The sequence below is a fragment of the Alexandromys fortis genome, unplaced genomic scaffold, assembly GCF_014885135.2.
Source record: "Alexandromys fortis isolate MF-2015 unplaced genomic scaffold, M_Fortis_MF-2015_v1.1 scaffold_338, whole genome shotgun sequence".
Lineage (NCBI taxonomy): Eukaryota > Metazoa > Chordata > Mammalia > Rodentia > Cricetidae > Alexandromys > Alexandromys fortis.
Window position 1 is genome coordinate 178,019 of NW_026068212.1, and position 20,718 is coordinate 198,736.

Genomic DNA, 20,718 nt, shown 5'->3' on the forward strand with positions numbered 1-20,718 from the left:
GAAGCATAGCAGTAGGTAGTCATTGGCTCAAAATGGGCAGTTTTGCAGGATACAGATGGGAAAGACCAGCAAGATATATCCTGTTTCTAAGATAGCAACTATCAGACATGAAAACACCCTCAGATAATGGTTTTCACACTAGCTAATGTATAGTTGCTGTACTGTATGTCATAAACTAACCCAGGTATTAATGGAGGTCTCTTTTTCTGCATTGGTCACTGTGAAGGAGAAGGCAGAACAGGGTGCTCAGGACATTGATTTGATGTTGGAGAAATAAGGACTAAAATCTGTAGCTTTGTAATTTGGGTATTTCTGTAACTTCTTGACCTGTCTCTATGGATATGATGAATCCAGCTTCTAGGGATACTAGGTAAACCTGTATCTGCACAGAACACTGAGCACTACTTACAGTCACTGGTACATGGTAGTAAAGACATTTAATCATTATTTTACAGTGTTTATATAAAACCAGTTATGTAACAATATGCACTCACTAGCAAATAGTTAATCATACATAGCTTGCCCTGCCTACCCTTTGCATGCATGGGTCAGGCCCTTCAGAAGTCCTTGAGCCCCTGAGCTATATGCATATATAGCAGGAATTAATTAATAAAAGGGATGAGTCGCTGCAAGTAAAAGTAGTTAGGGAAGCTTTCTTTGAAGTGGGTAGCAATGTAAATAAGAACCTAAAGCAAAAGAAATTTTAAATAGAGCTAAGAAGCTGGTGGAAACTTTGAGTGGAGGCTCAGGACTTGAAAACCTAACCTAGGAAGCCAAGGACTTGAACGTTACAGCAGGGCACTGTTTCTGTGTAGTAATAAAAAAAATACCAGGCCTGAACCCCAGAATCAGCTCAAGTCTTAACCTAGAAGCTTCTTAGCTGTTTCTTGACACATGCTAATGTCTTGTATGAAACTAGAAATAAAATGGAACCTCCTGGGGTTATTGTGAGGGCTTAGGACACTGCCCCAAGAGGTGTATCTGTCACCTAGTGCCTGGCGTTTGGCACATGTTCTATAGAAACAGTTTTCTTCTGTGATTATGAGTTTTATGGATGCAGAATTTTGAGAAGGCCTTGAGTACAAGCCCTTTGGACTTTTTGAGGGGCCCTCTGGGAAACCCCTAGATCTTGCTTAAGTCAGCTTTTCAGAGATAAAAGCTGGAACTGGACTGTACTGGTCAGGACAGATGAGTTTGGAAAGTGTTGTAACTATTGAACACTCAAACGCTGCTGATTCAATTAAGGTACAGTGGGCTTCAGTGATTCAGGACCCCAAAATGTAAACCATCTCAATAATTTTTATATGAACTCAGAAATAAACCATCTTGGAGTAGCAGATGACATGCTGGGATTTTCATTTATCCAACAGCAAAAGCCCTTGATGGCTCTGCTCCACCAGTACCTCAAGACAGCGTTGAAGACAGAGGGAGCATTGTCGAAAGGGTACCACTGTGTGTGGCAAGCACAGATTGTCTAGCGTTGTAGCGCTTTCCAGAAGGAAGTGTCCACAAACAGACTTAGACGTTATAACAAAGGAGAATGTCAACCAGTAGAACAATTCCATCCTGAAAGAAGTCAACCCTGTAGGCTACTGTCATCACGTAGAGAATCCTCCAGGGCTTAGTCAGAGCTCTGAAAAGTCGTGCGTAGACAGAAAGCAGCTTTCTTCTAAATTGACCCATTTTAATTCCAGGCGGAAGTAAAGATGGGCAGGAGCCAGAGGCAGAGTCTGGCCATCACTACTGGTATTTCAGGAAAGTCTTCCAAGGAAGCTTTTAAATTGTTTGTCTGGGCCCTGTTGCAGACCTCCTGAAGCCGATTTCTGAAGCAAGTGCCCCAGGTGTTCTTAGATGCGCTGGGAAGCCAGGGCCTTGCCAGAATGGAGCAGATCCTGCCCTCCGGATTTACTATGGAGATTGGCTAGTCCTCCTGGCTACTTCCCAGCACCTCAGCCCACACAGGATGTTGTAATCATCTATGTCCTTAGCAGTAGTATCACCTAGGAACCGAGGCGGTGGTCCTGCTCTCCTTAACCTTTCCCTTCTTGTAAATTAACTCCATGCCACACGGCTGCTCACACTGCTGTAGGCCCAACTGTGTGAGTGTAAGGCCAGCTGACACAGGCCACTCCTTTCTGCTAGTTTCACCCTGGACTCCTGTTCAGGACAAGCCTCCCAGGGTGATGTGGACAATAACATCTTGAGAGCCTTGTAGGCAGAGCTACAGTTCCACCATGTGAGATCTTAGATTATATATCCTATCTGCACCATTTGAAAAAGAGAAGTGATAAAGGGTTAGGGCTCCTGATGTTGCTAAGGAAAGGAAATACAGGGATGTGTGCATCAAGTACAGACGAACTGCTGAGTTATCAGAATTAACCATGTGAACTTCCTGTCTCTAGCAATGTTATTTGGAAACTTGCCTTAAAAGGCAAATGAAGGTCAACCAAAGAAAGATATTAGAGAAGAGCCTCACAGGTGGGCTCTGCTGAGACCTTGCAAGAGATGCTCTTCTTTCTGGCTGGCTGATTCTGACCTGTGCAAACATCTCTTAGAGATCTCTAGATGATCTTCCAAATCACTACAAAATACAACACCTTAGCCATACAGAATGCCTGTTCCTACTCTCCTGCAGACCACCCTATTCCTTCCTCTCCTTTTTCTCCCTCCAGACCGTCAGTATAATTGTTTGTAAGAGCTGAGTGGCGTGTGCAGCTTGGGCACAGGCTTGGCTTCCCTTGGCCCTCGCACCCATGACCTCAGCTAGGAAAAGGAGAAGGCGAGTACTGAGATGCAGCCCTTCCCCTGTTGAAGTCTAGGAGTCTGAGGTGGTGAGCAGTGATAGCAGGGCAGTAATAGAAATCATAGCTAATTTGCAAGCTCTTAAAGGCAGGTTAATAATTCTGTGTGACTCATACTTCAGTGACAGCCAACAGAAAGTACTCTGCTGCAGTCTGTGTAGTCATTGAAAGGCAGAGCAGGCTCTCACTAGAATCCCTAGGAAGGACTCCGAACCTAGAGTTGAGCCCAGGGTTCAGTGTGAAGTGCAGAATCAGAAGGCTGCCCTGCCATGTGGCCGCTCTGTAACTGACTGGTGACTAGACTCTGGGACAGCACACCCCTAACCTCCTCAAACAGCAGCCTGCCCTCCACCCTTCTTGTCTGCCAAAATTCCTGTCACTCTCACCTGCCAGGTCATTTTTAAATGCTTTGACCACTGTTCTGGTAGTAAGAGAACCTAGGTGTGGCCCTTTGCTATGACTACCATCCAGTTACCACAGGCCAGAGCTTAAGCAACAACAGTTTGTTTTTTATTGTTTCTGAAGATTAGAAATCCAAGATCCACATGTTGGCCTACTTGCCTCTCCTTTGTAAACCTCTAGGCCCAGATTTCCCTTTCTTATGAACAGTGTCCTGTGGAATAAGGGTCTGCTCTCATGGTCTCAGTTTAACTGTTACCTCTTAGAAGACCCTGTCTTCAGATACAGTCATATTCTGGAAGTGCTGGGGTTAGACCCTCTGCATATGAATTTGAAGTGGGGAACGTTCTTGTTAATTCCTCCCATTGACATTGGGACATAGTTACTGCTTCTAGCCCTGCAGCTCAATGAGTTATGCCAGGAAGACGGCAGAACTCTGCCAAGCACCAGGAACTACATAAGGTAGGAACTACAGAGTGTGGTGCACACCACACAGTATCTTATAGGAGGATACAGGTACTAAACACTCTGAAAATCATTCTTGATATTTGTTAGTCTACATGCTTTTTCCCAGTGGTAGGGATTAAAGCCAAGGCCTCTCTTAGGCTAAGCAAGCATCCTAGCAATGAACCATAACTATACTCAGCTAATATCTGGTACTTTTAACAGTCCTTTGAAATAGTAAAGTAGTATTGTCTTATTTTTTTTTCCATGAGAAAATCAAAGCTTAAGTAGTTAGCAAGTCTTACACAAGACCTTTGCCAGGAAGAACACGAGACCTTGTTAACCCTGGAACTGCATGCAGAACAACATCCAAACTAGCAGCTGCCCATCAGATTCAGCTCAGTTGTCCATTTTTCTAGACACCCTCCTTCTAGAGTGAAATACCTATCTATCCATCCATCTATCCATCCATCCATCCAAGACAGTCTCACTGTGTAACCTTGGCCAGCCTTGAACTCTGAGATGTCTGTCTGTCTCTGCCTCCTGAGAGCTAGGAGTAAAGGCTTACACCACTGTGCCCCGCTGAAATCTCTCTTTTTCAAATAGTCACCGTCAATTCTAAGTTAAAACACACACTGTGCAGTGAACGTGGGCCCAGTCACACCATCTGATGCTGGCATTAGCCTTCTGGTTCTGATCTGAATGGCAAAGGCTCATGAGGATGAAGGGCTGTAGCAGCCTGCTCTGTACTTCCCTGGGCTTAGGCTGTTGCTACCTCATCCCATAGCTTTGTAATTCTCCAGCAGTGATCTAATCTTGGTCCACACCAAGAACGTGGGCCTGAGCCCAGCATTTAGTAGTATGCAGATGTACAGTGTGTTGAGAGAATAGTGTGGATCCATGGCCCATCTCCCACAGCCCTAAGAAGCAGGTCTTCTTGTCCATCTTCTATAGACAGCATGGAGAGAGCAGAGTAAATGGAAGGCTGCTCTTTTGTTACAGCCACAGAAGGATGTTTGTTCTTGGAAGTTGCTTCGCCCCAGTGATTAGCTCAGGGCCAGGCAACTATGACTTGTCATTCAGACTACAGGCTTCTCTGTTCCTTCTGCTGAGAGTATGCTTGGTGACACCTTTTATGCCCACTCTCCTCTCTGGCTCAGGTCCTCTTGACACAGATTTAAATGCCTGTGTTTCCCTAATGGAACATCTTGTTCCTCGGAATTTCTAAGAACCTAAGAATTTAGGCAAACTGTAGCATCAAAACCAGTGTAAACCATTTGACTAGCTGAACGCTCCACGTTTGTTCCATTGTATTGCCCATATATGAAGCAGAAAAGAAACAATAGCCAGGTTTCGTCAGATGGACATTGGCTCAAGTTCTTGAGTTTTGACTCTACTGGGCAGAATGGAGTACTGGGATTCTAGACTATACCCACCCCCCAATACTGACTCTAGCCTTTGCCTATAAGCTACAGAGATTGTTCTTTACCTACTCCTGGATGCAAAAGTGAAGCCTGCTCTGGCTGTGGGCAGGATAAGTCTTGTGCCCCAGGAAGCTATGCAAGGCAGCCAGCAAGCCCCTACGCTGGTTTGCCGAGTGTCAAAGGTGCTACCAGCGAAGAGCCACATTGTGGCACATTCTGCAGTGACGCCAGTGTCCGTGAGTCACCTTAATTGGAATAGTGCCCTTTCTTTGTGGCAGGTAGGAAGGGCGACTTCCAGAAAGGAAAGCCTCACAGGCAGCATAGAGCACATAGACTATGTCACCTGGAAGCCAGTCTTCCTAGTCCCAGTTGACTCAACTTTAAAACAACAGTAATGACCCCATGCAGGGTTGTAACAAGGCTTCCTGAAATGCTGTATAAAAGCAACAAGTAAGCTCCCAGTTTCCATGAGGATGCCAGGTCGGATTTACCCTCGAGGCTGTGCTTGGACAAAGCAAGCTGCTGCATAGGCTCTCCTGCCTGGGATAGAAGGATGGAGACATCCCCGGTTGTTTTCCCAGTCTTTTTGTTGTCTGTCCCAGGACATTAGTTGAGCTTTTACAAAGTATCTGCAAGGAGGAAGATCATATCCTTCTCCTAGGGCTGCTCACAAGTATCCCATTGAATTGACTTCCCAAAGCTATTGCTACAGAAATACAGTAGAAGAAGCTCTTTATATTTAAGGATGAGGCGAAAATGCTTTCATCTCTAAAGGTTAACTAGTTGTCTAGGTAGGATTATCCCTGTACCAGCAGAGAGGAAGGAACATGTTGCATTTGAACTGAGAGACTGAGAAGGGTGACAAGCAGTGTGGCAAGGTTGGACTCCCCTGAGGCAGAAAGGGAAAACATTTAATTACTCCCTCAGTGCCGCCTCCGTGAGGGTGGGCATTGTGTCTCTCTACTGCCCTGCCTCAGCACACCCAGCCTGGTACCACCAGTAATGCCTAACTGAAAATTTGTTGCTCAGTGTGGTACCTTAAACCTATCATTCCAGCAGTTGGGAGGGAGGACTCACAAGTTCGAGGCCAGCCTGAGACAGACAGGCTGTACTTATAAAACCTTGAGAAGGTTGGTGTTTAGAAAAAAACACTTACCTCTTGAGACCCTGCCTCAAAAAGGGGATAGGGAGTTGCTAGGCCCACCATGGTAGCTTGTACCTCCAGTTCCTGCTATTTGGGAGGCTTCAGCAGGAAGATTGCTTACACCTAGGAGACTTGAGCCAGCCTGGGCAACAGAGTAAAGACACCCTCCCCCTCCCCACCTCTCACCCCCATTTCTAAGAAGGGGGAAGGAAGAGTTGAAAGAAAAAAAGCGAAAGTATGGTATGGACCACTGAGGGCCTGGGAACCAGCAGTATCCCCCTTTGGAAGGGGAATGGGAGTACGTTCAGGTCCAGTGAAGGAGCAAGAGAGGCCTAAGCTGGCAAGAATAAATTGTGAGCCTGGCAGTAGTGGTGCACACCTTTAATCCCAGCACTCGGGAGGCAGAGGTAGGTGGATTTCTGTGAGTTCGAGGCTAGCCTGGTCTACAAGACCTTGTTACAGGTCAGGTTCCAAAGCTAAAGTAAAACCCTGTCTCAAAGAAGAGAGAGAGAGAAAGAGAGAGAGAGAGAGAGAGAGAGAGAGAGAGAGAGAGAGAGAGAGAGAGAGAGAGAGAAGAATGAATTGTGGATTGCTGTTTTTAATCTTTTTTCTTTTGTTTTGGCTTACAAGCTAGCTGGTTTAAATATTAGCTATAACACGTGGGGAAGGGGAGACGTCCTCTCCTTCTGGGTATCTACACTGAGCAGGGTCTTCCTAGGCTTTTATAAATAGAGCTTGACTTGGGATTGTTTGCCGATGGCCACACCGGTAGGAGCAATGGATGATGTTGTCCCTATGTGACCTCTTCTTCAGTTACAAGAAAATTTTCCCTGGCTCTGGAAACTGCACCCTGAAGGCTGAGAGAAAGAGAGAGCTTGGCATTGTTTTCATGCAAAGGGAATGTAGAGAAACCCTGGGGGTGCCGTCTACAAACCACTGACCATTCAGAAAAGCAGTCATGGTCACCTCCAGCCAGCCAGCAGCTGGAAGGAGAGTCCCTTTTCCTAGGCTGCAGGGACAGACTTTGTCACCATCTGCTGTGCATCAGGGCCGTGCACTCTGCAAGGTGAGGTTGCCATGCCTTGATGGCACTTTAGACACCTGATTAATAGATCCTGGCCTGGCCTCTCCCTTGGGCAGGGCTGCGTGACTGGAACCTGGGGAAGAGACTGCTAGGCTGTGTACCGAATCAAGGTCACTTAAGGCCTCAGTCAAGACAAGTCCACCCTGTCCTGCCACACACTTCCCTCTCCTGTCTCCTGTACCTCTGCCCTACTGGGGCTTCCTTATTCCTCCAGTGTTCTGTTGGCTGTCATCATTCCTTTGGTTCTGTCCTGATAGTAATGTGGCAGAATTGCCGAAGGACTTATTCTAAAGGGCCCTGACTAGACCACATCAGTCAAACCCCTTGAGGTCCACTGACCAGGTGGGGAAGGGGTGGACAGTATAAGCAGGGGATTCTAGTGTTAGCAGCTGCAGTTTATGGAGCTTTATTGTTCTGGACCCCACACTAGATATGCGTTAGGGATTTGAATTTGCTCTACACTGCAAAGAAAAGAAAAATCTTTGAGGTGGATAATGGTGTCCTTATGTTACAAACAAAAAGATGAGCACACAGGTAAAATGTCCTACCTGGTCTCAACCTCCTCTGGAGCAGCAGTGGAGCATCCAGGCTTGGTGATTGGAAGCCCAACACCAAAGGCTTACTCCAAAGTCCTGTACACAGATGAGTGATGGGTAGTAAACCCAACATCAAGGCTTATTCCAAAGTCCTGCATACAGATTGACCTGTGTTTTAGTGTTTTAGTTTGGGATTTGCTTTTTTGAGGTAGTGTTTTTTTGTTTCTGTACAAATGTGTAAGAATGGACACCAGAAGGTCCGGCCCTCTCTGATCATTGACTCAGGCCTTGGAGACATCTGTGTCTATGTCTGGGGCACTCATGCGGTCCGTGTCGTCTGGTCTAAGCTTTGTATAGCAGCAAGCCCTCCCAAAGAATGAGTCAGCCTGGGTTTGCTGCTGGCGCCATGGTGCCCTAGACTGCTGAGTCCTCACATAGTGCCAGGGAGGCACACCTACTGCCCACCTGCTCCCGTGAGTCATGAAGCTGCCGCCCTCCTGCCAGCTCTGCCTTTTTCTCCAATTGCCACCACTCTGGGTGTGAATGTAACCATATATGGCAAAGGTACCGGGCAGGCTCTTGCCCTGGGCCTGTCTTCCTCTTGAAATGGTGCCATTGCCTAAGCAGAGAGGTCAAAGCTCAAGGGCCAGGCTCTTTCCACTGCTTTACATCAGGGGGTTGTGAAGACAAAGCAACAGGGCAGCTTAGACACCAAGGGCGCTACCAGAGAGGAGGAGCAACCCTCTGACATGTAAGTGCAGGTAACAACATGGCCACCAGGATGAGGCAGGAAGGAATAACATTTTACTATTTGAGACTATTGTACATTTGACATTACTATAGATATATCATGGAGAGTCCTTCTGCTGAAGCCCCCCCACCCCCGCTTTGCTTGAAAATAAACTGACTTGTTTGCCTCCCAAAAGTCTTACACTTGCTGCACATCTGATGACCCCTAGCATTGCCTTGTGTGCAAATTATTTCAGAGGAGAGCTTTCTCACCATTGCCCATGCCTTGAATTTTTCATCAGGCTAATAGAAATTAAGTGAAGCCTTTCATTATGGGGGTTGTGGTGATAGTAACACACTCTGCTGATAGTTGTTTGCTTCTGCCGTAGCTCCTTTAGCTACTGCAAGTGTGTGTGTGTGTGTGTGTGTGTGTGTGTGTGTGTGTGTTCTCTTAGAAAGTTCTTTAAAGGACACTTTTCTGTAGTATGTAGTATGTCAGTAAGCACACAGCTTAAACTGACAGATGCTAGATTTCTGCAGAAAGGTGCTCTAGGCACTCAAGTGAATGGTAGGCTGGCACATCCGGATTGTCACCAGAATGGCTGCAGGGCATTTCTGACTGGGATTGGGGAAATGCAGCCTTCCCCCTTCAAGTAACACATCTTAATAAATGTTTAAATAACCTAAAAGAACTGCTATTCACCTCTTAAAAATTCTCTCCAGATTTTAGGGAGACTAATCGTCAAAGATGTCCAGCAAGACGGCAAGCACTAACAACATTGCCCAGGCTAGGAGAACTGTGCAGCAGCTGCGGTTGGAAGCCTCCATCGAGAGAATAAAGGTGCGTGCAAAGGGCCTGGCAGTGTGTTCTGCACAGCTCCCCACCCTCCTGGATCAGGAACACGAGGCAGAGAAGATACAGCCGTATGCAGTTTGCTTCCTGCTTTTCCTGGAGCAGGCTGAGAATAATTTAGTTTTCATTTCCTACCTAGCACAGGTGTTATTCTAAAGCAGCCAAGGGACCAGTTATCTAAGCTAGCCCCCTGTCAAGCCCTAGACAACATTTCCTGAGAGCCTGCCTTTCCTGAGTGAATATGATCAAGGCTTGTAATGACTGTCTTCTGAGTGGGGACAGGATTCCCAGTGGAGGGCTAAGCACCCTTGTTATCTTCCTGGAATTTATCAAGTATTGCAGGTCAGCTGTCCGTCCGAATCCTCCTTCTGGAAACTGCTGTTTTTCAGTGTGTCACTTAGTGGCTACTCTGTGGCCCCGGATTTAGTAAAAGCTCCATTTCCAGACTCGGTACATTTTCTTAGTAGTTTGACTTTGAAGTAAGTGTCCCCCTGCATTCTGAGAGGACTGGCCAGTGAGAACCCTGGAATGTGTGGTTAATGTTCAGTTCTGTTTCCTGAAATTGAAGCAGTCACCTGATTGGAGATAGTCAGCTGTCTGGAAAGCGTGAGGTTCCTGGGGTGGCCCTCAGAGCCCTGGTCTAACCCTCCTGAAATCTCCCTCCAGACTCCCTTGATAGGACACAGAGTTCCACATGTAACACCAGAGGAAGGCACAGTTCCTTCCGGTGTCACACCAGAGGTGGTTAGTGCCTTCCTTTGCTAGTTTGTGCCTTTCACATTCCCGCACTAGATCACTAAGAGTAAATCTCAAAGCTTAGTCAGGTGTGGGCTCCACAATTCAATTCTTAAACTCTCTTCTGTGTTCCAGTCTCCTTTCTCTTGGAGAGAAACTAAAATGTAACTTTCCCTTGATTTACACACCTATCTTTCTTTGTTTTAACTTTTATTTTTAAACATTTCAAACTACAGAATGGCAAATATCCAAATACTTATTTTTTCATTTTTTATTACTAATTTTTTTGGTGAGGTGTGTGTGTGTGTGTGTGTGTGTGTGTGTGTGTGTGTGTGTGTGTGTGATGAATCAGTAAAGCACACATGTAGAGGCCAGGATACAGTATTTAGGAGATGGCTCTCTCTACCGTGTTGGTCCTGGCTGGGTGAGGAACTCAAGTCGTTGGATTGGCGGCAGGAGGCTTTACCTACTCCTTCTCTTCACAGCACTTTATTTACACTTGTTGCTGGTGAGCACAGTTAAATGTGATTTGCCTTTCTTTTTCTCTCAATGTCTCTCTTTTGTTCCACATTTATACAAAAAACCCTAGGGCTTATTCTTTAAGCCATTTGAAAACCCCTACAATTCAGGGCTCTATAAGAACGGTATTTAACCCTCAGTGTGTTTTATGGCGAATCAGGGCAGCTTGCTTCACCACGGTGTTGCCATCACTTAGAGTGGAGATTGGTTGTTTTGTTTCTAGTTAAATGTTTCTGTTAGCTTGCCCGTGAGGTATCCTCATATGATCATTGGATCGAGGCAGGTCTTACCTGCCAAGACCATTTCCCTTGTACCTGACAAGTGGTCAGAAGGCTGTACACTATGACACTGATTGTTGGGTTAGGATCCTTGTCAATGAAGTCTTCTCTTTCTTATTTGTGTCCTCACCAGGTCTCAAAAGCATCTGCAGACCTGATGTCATACTGTGAGGAGCATGCCCGGAGCGACCCTCTGCTGATAGGCATACCGACCTCGGAAAACCCATTCAAGGATAAGAAGACCTGCATCATCTTATAGTAGACCGGGAAGCAACCCCTCGCCTCTTAAAGCAAACCACGGCAGCAACCTGAAGAGATGCCTTCAGCTTACCCGGTAACCACAGCTAGTAACTAAAACACTCTTCTCTTGGAATAACAGACCCTGAAGTCTCTCTCTTCCAAGTTGTCCTTTCTTCGCCCTTTACTGATTTAATACAGAATAACAATCTTACTTTCTATTTGATAACTATGGTATCATATTGGGTTACTGTATAAGGAAAGCGACAGGGGAGTTGGGGAAGCTTGTCTTTTCAATACAAAGTTGATCAAGATATGTCAAGACCTAAACTGTCTAAGCACCAGTAAATTAAAATGTCAAGAATCACTCCGGTCCGAAACCTTTATATTATGTTCTTAATAAGACTTTTGCCAACCTGTCCCCTACACAGGGGGCCTGGAGAGGCAGGTGTCTGCGACCATAGCTTTTTGCACTCTTGCCACTCAGCACACTGAAACTTCCTGCTGGAAGATCAGCCCCTCTATCTGGAACTCCGTGGATGTAAAAGAACAGATTCTTAACATGTAATTTTTGTACAAAAAAAGGTAATGAAAGAATGTTGCAAAGCTCACATTCATCCTAATGAGCTGATCTTGTCTAATCTCCTCTCTTGGAATCACGCTGACCCCTTAGTCTGCAATAAACTGTGCCCATTAAAACGCTAAGACAAAACTGAAGGCCCTTTGCTGAGGTATTAGTTCATATCAGTCATTTGGGCTTCTGTGATTCTGAGGCTAAGAAAGGGAAAGAGGCCCTCTGGAGGACCCTGGGCAGCTTCACACCACGGCTCGTGATGCTTGCTGGATTCTGGGGGTGGCCACCTCAGAAACTTCCACCCTCACGGCTGGAATGCAAGAAGGAAGTGTGAGCCTCGCCTTGAGGAGAGCAGGACTGTGAAAACAGCTGCTTTCCTGGGCCCAGCTTGGTAGGCAACCCTCTCCCTTTCTCCTCGCCAGCATGATACCTGTCCCTTGCTGCTAGAGCAACTATTTTCGTGGGGACATTCTCTCCTACCCAGCTCCAGCTGGGTGGAATGCAGTGGGAAGAAACAGTCGAGCAATATGAAGACACTTGAGCTCTTTCCAGACGGCTGCAGTTTCATCACTGCCGTTGTCACAAACCACCCAGGGCAAGGGACCCTTCCGGCGGGAGGCTTGCAGTCTGTAGGGCAGTCCCGGCACTTCCAGCAATCGGGGATTGAGGTCATCAGTTTTACCTTGATTATGAAGATAGCCCATGTACCCTCAGAGTGTCCGGTGAGGATCCCAGAGGCAGACAACCTGCCATGACCAAGGACGTATCTTGACTTTGTCACAATGAGAGGGTTCATTTAAAATATTCATTTAGAAACCCAACCCAAAGACAAGGCCTGTGATATTTTGATTCATTTTCAGTTCATTAAGGTAACTACTAAGGAAGGATTTCTAAAAAGTATTCTCAAGAAGGACTTAGCCTCTAGGAGTTGTTTTTAGAGAACTTGCCCTACGAGAAAATCTCTCTGAATGTCTAGTGCCTGGGCCTTGAGCATCATGCTTCTTGATGACAAACAGATGCAGTACTATTTCTAAACAACTCAGAGACATCCAATATTTCTCCAAGTCCCCCGTCTGGCCAGCACTTGGAACTGAGCATAGAAAACCATAGCACTGCCCACAACCTGGTCTCACCTATTGCTTAGTTTCCAGCTGTATTAAAGGCACCTGTTCAGGAGAGAGAGCAAGCTTTTGCCTTGCAAAAGGTAAAAATGGAAGTGTACACCAAAAAGACAATTTTAACATTTAATGGAACATTCTTTTTTTACAAGTATATTTTTCTACTGATGGTTTCAGAACACTAATCTTATAGTCACTCTAATTTTAAACATGTTTCTTTAAATATTTATGAGGCAGTTTATTACAGAATATTTTTATGCAATCATGTGCACATTATTGGTAGCATAGTATATTCTTTACTACTTATACATATGTTTGTTAATATGCTTTTAATGGTAAGAAATGAATTTGAGGTCCCAGGAGATACTGTTGCCTTTTCCTTAAAGACAGTAAATGTCTTATAACTCCCTAACCAGATCTGAACTGTGCTCACAATAAAAGTGAAATCAGATCCTTTAATGCTGGAACCAAGAGGGAAACCATTAAGCCAAATGTTGATTTACTGATACCTAAATGTCTATGTGAGAAATTATAATATATGTATACTGTATATGACATGCAGAAGTCACTTTTATTTATCTTTGTTCACTTATAAAGCCAGATAACTGTCTGCAGCAGTATGTTGATGATCATAATGAATGGGAGTCCCATGTGGGATTTTTCCCTACACTGACAACCTGGCTTCATTTCTGTATGTTCGATCTGTCTTGTCTGTAGTGAGCAATATAATGTTTATACTCTGATCATTACAGCCCATCATGAATTTTAGCCCTGGGGCTGTGGCAAGATAGAGTATGCAAGATTCCATGACTCCAAAACATTTTGAAGAAACACACATATTTAGAATCAAGGGAAATGCTTTGTATATCAGGTGGTTCATAGGCTGTGGGTTGTGCTAAATATTTTGATTTTCTGAAATCATGTTTTTCAACTTTCTGCCATATGAAAGTAAGAGTGTCATACTTAATTTTCAAGGGAAGGTTTGGCTTTTTCTGTATTTAGGTTATTTTTATACTTTGCTAATCTTTAAACTATCCACAGGGAAAATTTTATACCAATGAGTTAATAATTTTGACTCATTGTTTACACAGTATAAGATGCGTCAAACTGGGGCCAGCAAGATGGGCTCAGTGAGTAAAGGTGCTTGCTCCCAAGCCCAGCAACCTGTGTTTGATCCCTAGGATGTACAAGGTAGAAGAAAAGAATGATTCCCACAGGTTGTTCTCTGACCTCTACATGCTCAGTGTGTTACCCTGCACACACACACACACACACACACACACACAGTAACAGTAAAATAACGTTTTTATAAAGATGTGCCAAATTATCTGTCCAGGTGCCTCCTTTCTACCAGCTTACCACTAAGGTAGAACTGTCAGACTCATCACTCTGAATTCATATTAAAAATGTATCCGTGCACAGACCCAAGAGTCATTTCCATTGGAATAAATGTAATGCTGAAGTATGCTATGAAGTTTGTTGTTTTCTTTCATCATAAGCCTGTTAGTGGGGAAAATACATCAAATCAAATAGAATAGAGCATTTACCAGTGGTTGGTGGTCTGGTCAGTCCTCTGCCGGATGACTTTGGACCAGGCACTTCAGCTCTCCCTTCCCCTTTGTCACAAGGGAGGAGAAGGAGATGCTGGCTGAGATCCTCCCTGTTCCCAGATGCCTTGGTTGAATGACCTCCCTCTCTGCTGGTCCTTCTAGTGAGTTGGTGCTACGAGCTGCTTCAAATCCTGGTTTGTCCATAGTGTGTGCTCACCTACTTGCATTTATGTTGCATAGTACCTGTCCTAGGCTGACAGACTTAGTTTCTGTAACGTCTCATTTTTACCCATGTTAACTACAGACACATATTCTCTTCTGTCTCAGTAAAGTTTCAGTTGGTAAATTGTTGCGATTTTGTTATTTGATTATATTCTTTGGCTACTCGTCCAAGCATCTTACTCATTTTAACACTGTGATTGTTATTTGGAACTCTGTTCTGTGGGAAAGAATAAAAGCATTTTTTTCACTTGCTAACATGCTCACAAATGTGAGAGAAGAGTCATTAAAAAGCCTGCTTTACGGACTGGGTCACTGCGTCATTGACTTCTTCCTGTGTTTTGCTCAATAAATTAATAAAAGACCATTTCTCTTCCCTTTCCCTCCATTCACTTGACATTTCCTAAGCACGCTCTGGGAGCCAGGTGCTGATGACACGCGGGCAAGCAAGGCTCACCCTGACCCTCACATCCTGAGAGTCTGGTGTGAGGAGGGTGGAACGACCATACTTACCTCCATCGTTGCAGAACCACATGAGAGCAATAGTCATGAAAGGGCATTCTGGGAGACCAGGGGAGAGACAAGTGTCACAACTAGGTCTTTTAGGAGGGTGACTAAGGTGATACGGATGCTGAGACCTAAGAAGCAGAAAAAACACTGCCATGGCTTTAGTCTCCTGAGGAAGAGAAAGTAGACTCCAAGCTTGGGTATGGGCCTCCCGTACAGTGTATCTGTTCCTGTAAGGTTTAGGAGGTGATTTGGGAGCGACACCACCCTGAGTTCCATCGGTGACCATGCAAACAGGTAACGCTGCAGTTGCTGAAGACACCCTGCTTCCAACCCTGTGAACCCCTGCAGTGATGAAGGTCAGACCGCTTCTGAGAAGTTAGGAGGGAGCAGCCCACCAGGCAATAAAGTAGGTCTGCGAGGGAAGGGCCTTCCTCTGCAAAGTCTCACACACACACACACACACACACACAAAACACGCATGTGCATAGGCGGCACACTTGCGGTGGGACAGGAGGCGCTCAGCCTGTCTAGTAAGGACTACAGATGTCCGGTACTCTGGTCTAGAGAATGAGGCTATAACCAACACGCACTTGTACCCATTGTTACCAAATTCCCTAAAGCTGTTTCTGAATTTCCCTTCTTTCATCCCTGCTACACCCCCTCCCATTGCTGCTGTGATTCTTTGAAGACAGCTGTATTGGGGATAGTAGTAGAATTCTGTAAAGGGGAATGTTTAAAGAGACAGCAGGCGACAAAACTGAAAGGGGGTGGCAGTGAAAGCAACCGCTGAGTGTACCCTAAGGTATGCACCCAAGAGTGGTAGGTGAGTGTACACTACCCAAAGCTGTGGGCAGGAAATACCTGCTGACGGTGGCAGTAGGAGCCTAGGGATACATGCCACCCGGGGTTTCACCTGTTCTTGACATGTGCCATCATCAGCTTTTCACTGGCAAGTGACTTATGTGGAGAGACTGGACTGTCATTTTCAGCCTTACATGAGGAACAGGAGTCGTAGGCCCATGTCCCTCAGTCTTCTGTCTTCCAGTTCGGAGCCTGTTTGTCGAATCTGACCCATCATCTGCTCTAACGGTCTTTATGCAGCCTGATGTGGTCAGTACCTTTAGCTGATTTTCCTTTGCTTGCTGCTACCCCAGCCTGTGACTGCTAGGAGCAGCAAGTGCCCTTTGCCTCCAGATGGGTCCTTTTTGTGCTTTGTCCTGGTGTGAGTCATTCAAATCTATATTTAACTGGAGGCCATCCCTGGACAAATGTCTTAAGAACATTCACCTCAATAGTGTTTTTTTTCAGAGTTCAGTATTGTCTTTGACCTGTGAGAAATTGCATTCTAGGTGCCGGAGGGATGGTTAAGAGCATGAACTGCACTTGAAGACCTGAGCTAAGTTCCCAGCACGTTACATCAGGCAGTGAAAAAAATGCCTCCAGCTGCAGAACCAGGGGATCAGATGCCTCTGACTTCCCCAGGCACCTGCAGGCATGAGCACGTACCCCCCACTCTAAATCATTCTTATACACATGACTAAAAATAACAAAACCTTCCAAGGAAATGGCAGTCTAAGTAAATTCATGCTAAGGCGTTACTGGCTTAACATGATAGTTTGTTGGCACCATAAAACAGAATTATGGAGAAGGCAATGTTTATTAGCACAAAGGAAAGCAAGATAGTAGTAACTATTTAGGTACCACTGGAAGTGATCACAAATGCAGTATCCCAGATAATACCTTCCAGTCCTCACAGGCAGTCTATGCTGCTATGAAGGGGGAAACAGTTAAAATACAAACTGGATGTATTTTAATCTACATCATTATGTAGATTGTGCTTCTGGTAAATCCGGCACCTCCACACACCCTGCTTAGTGACATTCACTGACAGCGAGAGGACACAAACCTTGTGACACAGGGACCTGGGCATCCATTAGATTCTGAGCTGGACAGACCTAAAGCAGTCACATGGGCAGGAGAACCTGCTGACCCAGGCACCGGTAACTGAGTTATTAATGTGCCATGGGATTAGGATGAGGACAATCTTACGAAGATTGTGTGAGGCCTAGGCGGTGGTATATAGTTCTTTTCCTTTGGCGGTGGGTATTGAAACCAGTGCCCCAAGCTTGATAAGTGCATGCTGTACTGAGGGAGACACTCCAAGCTACAAATTAATCCTTTAACTCACCTGCTGAATAAGTTTACATGTCCAAGGAAGCTAGAACTAGTTTAACAAGTTAGATGAAGTCACCTTCCGAAGTACGTTTTTAAAGTAAACCAGTTTACAATTTTTAAATGTAAGTAGCAGAGCCTGCCTTTAATTTAAAACTCTACCGAGGCCTCATGGTTGCTCTGAGCACAGGCTTACATTTCTCCTTCTAACTTTGAGATGGTCTTCCATGGCCAGTGTATTCTAAATAAGTCTCTGAGAAATGATGTCAGTGAGACACATTTCAGTATAAGCCATAGAATACAGGCCTATAGCCTTAGGCATTTGTGCAGTTGGAGAGAGGGACCAACAGTATGCACACTGTTCATGGTCTGCTTCTGCCTCACAGCTGTTGTGCAAGAGAAAGTAAATGTGATTTAACCTCAGAGGTCAAGAAACAGGCTCAGAAAGGTTGTGTCATATCCTGTCACTCAAAAATGCTGGAGAGATGGCTCTGCAGTCAAGATCACTTGCTGCCCTTCCTGAAGTCCCAAGTTTGGTTCCCACCACCTATATGGGGTTCCTCAGTTCTGTAATTCCAGTTCAGGGAATCCAATACTCTCTTTTGGCCTCCACAGGCACTGTCGTAATTCACATGAGAATGTCTTCCCTAGGTGCCCATATTTGAATACTTGGTCCCCCGTTTGTTCAGCTATTTGGGAAGGTTTGGGTGGCGTGGCCTTGTTGAGAAGGTGTGTCACTGGAGGCAGGGTTAGGTTTCAAAATCCATGCCATTGATGGCTCTCTCTCTTTGGTTCATACTTACAGATCAAGATGTAAGCTCTCAGCTACTGCTCCAGCACCATGTCTGCCAGCCTCCTGCCATGTTCCCCTTACGGACTTTAATCCTCTGACATTGTAAACCCCAATAAACTCTTCTCTAGGTTGCTTTGGTCATGGTGGCATCACAACAAAAGAAAAGTAGTGAATATAGGCAAGTGCACATGCATACACAAGTAAAAGATAAAGTGAAACCTGGCATGGTGACACACACTTTAGCCTTTAATCCCAGCACTCTGGAGATAGAGACCGGCAGATTTCTGTGAGTTCCAGGCCAAACTGGTGTACATAGTGAGACCTTGTTCCAAAATAAATCTTTTTTTTTTAGTGCAGCTGCTAAATTCATGTCATCCAAATTCTATGTGCATGTGTGCCTCCCTGTTTTTAGTTTTGAGTAGACAATACCTAACATTTACCACTAGCTTTGAATTTCATCATGAAATTGAATTTCACCATGATGGCTGTCTCAAGTTTCTATTGCTGCAATAAACACCATGAACAAGAACAACGTGAGAGGAAAGAGTTTATTTCAGCTTGTCATTCCACACCACAGTCCATTGTAACTGAACTCAGGACAGGAACTCAAACAGGCCCAGAACCTGGAGACAGGAGCTGATGCAGAGGCCATGGAGGAGTGCTGCTTACTGGCTTGAGAAATTCTCCTGGCTTGCTCTGCTTGCTTTCTTATCCAACCCAGGAACACCAGTCCCCACCCCCTGGGGGAGGCACCTCCCAAAGTGAGCTGGGCCCTCTCCCACTAGTCATCAGTTAAGGAAATTACTGTCCTTCTAAAATGACTCTAGCTTGTGTCAAGTTGTAATAAAACCTAGTCTGCACAGTCGCCAAGGTGACTTTCCCAGGGTGAGGCTTATCCATTGCACTCCCAATGTGCCGACCCCTACAATTTCCCCAAATGTGGGGAACTTGACTGCGTAATTTATAGTACTGATGGGTCTTCATGCTTCCCACTGGGGAAAAAAGAAAACTGGAGAGAAGCAAAGTCCAGAACTGTGAGGCCGAGAAGAATATGAGTTTTCTGTGTACTATTAGAGGTGCTGAAGAGTCACTTTCTGTTTTAGCTATGGACTTATATATGTCTAGTTCATTCACCAGGATTAGAGAGAAGTTTTAAAGAAAAAATGAATCACAGAAATGTATTTTCAGTGTTAATTGTCTCTAAGAAATATACTCTTTGTAATACACTTTAAGAACCATACTTTTTTAGATAAACTCCAAAAAGGCAAAAACAGTTTTGCAGGGAGCTGCTGAAGTCCTGAGTGAAGGTGTTGACGTGAGCTTGGCCATGTCAAGGATGCCAGCGCCTCAGACCCCTGGGAATGGCAAGGGCTTCCCTTGATTCCGGTATGGATGTTGACAATATGTGCTGAAAGTATCAACCACAGCTTCCTCCTCGCTGCGACTGCAGCCTGAGACTGCTCCTCTACAGAGACCCCCTTATCCAAATTGGCTAACCACCTCTTTCAGCTGCATGTAGTAAACACTGAGTTTCCCAGCTACAGGTGCATCTACATCGGAGAGCATGGCCCACTACCACCAGCTTTGCTGTACATATGTCTGTTGTTTCTTCATTCCCCATTGCCCCAGGCAGGTCAGTTGCATCATAGTTTGTTTGGAAATAATGGAGAATGGGCAGTAGGATGAAAGTTACTACCCGGCATGGCAAGGGCTGTGTTAGCTGTTGCTTATGCCTGGAGGAATTAGCAGCAGTTTCATGGAGAAAGTATCAGTTAGACTTTGAAGGGCAAGTAGGACCTTCTTGGTGAAGACTGGGGAAAGGATTGTGGACTAGTTGCTTCTTGTCAATGATAGAGGAATCATTTATTTCGGTGCATGGTTTAAAATGATACACTGTCTTGGTGGGGAGACTTCTAGGTCAAAGTTACCTGTGGCTGTGTGCACAACTCCTTATATCTTAGCAGAATCGTATGCACAGAGAACTGGAGCCAGAGCAGGGGTCAGGCTATGTATGACCCATGAGTCCTACCTGCGGTGGTCCACTGCCTCCAGCTAGGCTTCACCTAATCAGTCCACAAAAACAGTGCTATCAGTGACAGATAAAGTATTTATGCACATAAGCCTGGGGGGGGGACATTTCATACTCAAACCATAAGAGATAGGCTAACCATAACAATAATGTATGCATAAGGTCTAGGTTCTCAAGAAGCATGGGGTGTCAGATCAACAAAGATCTTTATGGCCAAAGAATGGAAGGGGAATACAGCTGGAAAAAAAAAGTTTGAGTCAGCCACCAAAGCTGCACCCAAATGGGTTGGACATCTTCATTATGAAGATATTTACAATGAAAAGGAGACTATAGTGAGGGAAATGTGCCTGCATTGTTTCCATCTCTTCTGGGCCCCAATGGTATTTCATAATCCTTTTGTTGCTCATTGTTCAAGTCCTCCATCAGAAACTTTTCAGCTTCTTCTCCACTGTGTGAATAAGCATGTTTTACATACAAAAACTATACATGTGACTTGTTTGTGGTGGCCCATACCTGTAGTAATAGCTCTTGGGAGATATAAGCAAGAATATCAGAAGTTTAGGGTCATTC

At 45.2% G+C, this 20,718-nt stretch overlaps 1 protein-coding gene across 4 annotated transcripts in view; it reads left to right on the forward strand.

The window, feature by feature from the left end:
• Gng12 (G protein subunit gamma 12) overlaps positions 1–14,956 on the forward strand; it is a 104,821-nt gene extending 89,865 nt beyond the window's left edge. For all 4 annotated transcript variants that reach the window (XM_050130333.1, XM_050130335.1, XM_050130336.1 and 1 more), the window contains 2 exons: positions 9,285–9,402; positions 11,080–14,956. In XM_050130333.1, the coding sequence (XP_049986290.1) occupies positions 9,310–9,402; positions 11,080–11,205 (219 nt within the window). In that variant the 5' untranslated portion in view covers positions 9,285–9,309 and the 3' untranslated portion in view covers positions 11,206–14,956. The remainder of the gene's footprint in view (positions 1–9,284; positions 9,403–11,079) is intronic.
• Positions 14,957–20,718: the final 5,762 nt, after the last annotated feature.